The sequence below is a fragment of the Empidonax traillii genome, unplaced genomic scaffold (genome assembly GCF_003031625.1).
Source record: "Empidonax traillii isolate 1590-97213 ecotype Southwest subspecies unplaced genomic scaffold, ASM303162v1 scaffold466:size1224651, whole genome shotgun sequence".
Taxonomy (NCBI): domain Eukaryota; kingdom Metazoa; phylum Chordata; class Aves; order Passeriformes; family Tyrannidae; genus Empidonax; species Empidonax traillii.
In genome coordinates this window covers 1,025,927-1,027,479 of record NW_020955659.1, presented here as the reverse complement: position 1 = coordinate 1,027,479, position 1,553 = coordinate 1,025,927, and the positions used below count along the sequence as shown (strand labels likewise).

Genomic DNA, 1,553 nt, shown 5'->3' with positions numbered 1-1,553 from the left:
CAGCTAGAGTTCTTAGAAGTGCTTGTAATCAATTCAACTAAAAGGGCATTCACTGGAGTGGGTTTGCATGCATTTGCAGGTGACTTGTCAGAAATAAATATTTCCATGGAATTGTAATTTATAATTGGTTTGACTACCTTAATAATCAAAACTATATCTAAAATGAGCACTTCCTTCTTCCTAATGATTGCAAGAGTTAGGTTCCTATGTGAAGTTATTTCTCTCTGTTCCTGTAGTGTACAAGCTGGCAGTCAGGAAGCAGGAACATTCCTAACCACAACCAGTAAATATGGTATCTTTTTGCTGAGTGTAGACACAAAAGATACGTTAAGGTTTTCTTACCTACGCTGATAAAAGATTCCTCCATCTCGCACATGAGAAGGTGCTCTGAAGCAATGTAGTGGGTAAATGTTGCACGATAAGGAATTGTGCAGCACTCACTGTCTTACTGGTGGGTGAAGCTGCAAAATATTTGGACTTGTTGTGAAGTATTTGTTGCTAAATAAGGTCTATTGGAAATGTACTTCAACATTTTATTAGCAAAGAGTCTGCTGTGTCTGAAGTGGAGACAGAACAGGTCTGCTGAAGGATTTTTGGATTTATAAAATAAATGAAAGAATATTTTTTCTTATATTTAATAGATGATATGCTTTTCATTTTTTGGTCTCACTATTTTCTATTTTTAAATATTGGTTATAGCAGACTAATCTGTATAAGACATGAATTTTTTCTGGAATTATTTTTTAGCTAAAATCTTCTTAGGTTGAAAGTTTGCTATTACTAAATATAGCATAAAAATAAATAAAACCATGTATTAATATTCTTAAAAACATGTTTGACTAATACAGCAGCAGCTCCTGTAAAACTCTTACGCATAATGACTTATACATACAGTTTTTAAAATGCTTTTGCTATTTTTCTTTAATGTGCTAGTTCCCTGGCCATTAAAAAAACCTGACCTCGAGTATCTCATGCATTTTGCATATGATGTCTGTCTGTTGCATAAAGCAGATTTTATTATTATTTAATGAACCTTTGTATCTGATCCATCATTTCTGTTACAATACTGGTAGCATTGATCCCATATTTAAAGCTTTTTCAAGTAGAGGGATAAATCAAAGCAAAAAAATCTAGCAGTAAAACAGAGATGAAGCCTTTAGATTTCTGATCTGCTGTGTTTGTGAGGTAGTAGCAAATTCTGTGTCATTTTATTCTGTTCCAGCTGTTTACCTCTGCAAGCGGACAATGCAAAACAAAGCAAGGCTAGAGCTAGCAGACTATGAAGCTGTAAGTACTTGGAAAAAAGTGAATTTCTCTGCTGGGCCTAATAAGCCTGGGAAATAATGTTAAGCATGAGAACTACAGGCACTAAGTGTGAAAATTTATTAGTTATCCACAACTTCCGGCATGTGGGTCTAACAGTGCTCAGTAGTTATAAATGGTGTTTGAGAGGCTGTATTGAGGACTAAGTGGGCAAAAGCTGAGATTTCAGTTCATCTCTAATATTACTCTGGTCAGATCACCATGCCAGGATCACAAGTGACTGTTCACAA

At 35.0% G+C, this 1,553-nt stretch overlaps 1 protein-coding gene across 9 annotated transcripts in view; it reads left to right on the top strand.

The window, feature by feature from the left end:
* The window catches only part of RGS7 (regulator of G protein signaling 7), a 242,150-nt gene that overhangs the window by 179,933 nt on the left and 60,664 nt on the right, over nt 1–1,553 (top strand). For all 9 annotated transcript variants that reach the window (XM_027895752.1, XM_027895753.1, XM_027895750.1 and 6 more), the window contains exon 7: nt 1,223–1,287. In XM_027895752.1, coding sequence (XP_027751553.1) covers nt 1,223–1,287 — 65 coding nt within the window. The remainder of the gene's footprint in view (nt 1–1,222; nt 1,288–1,553) is intronic.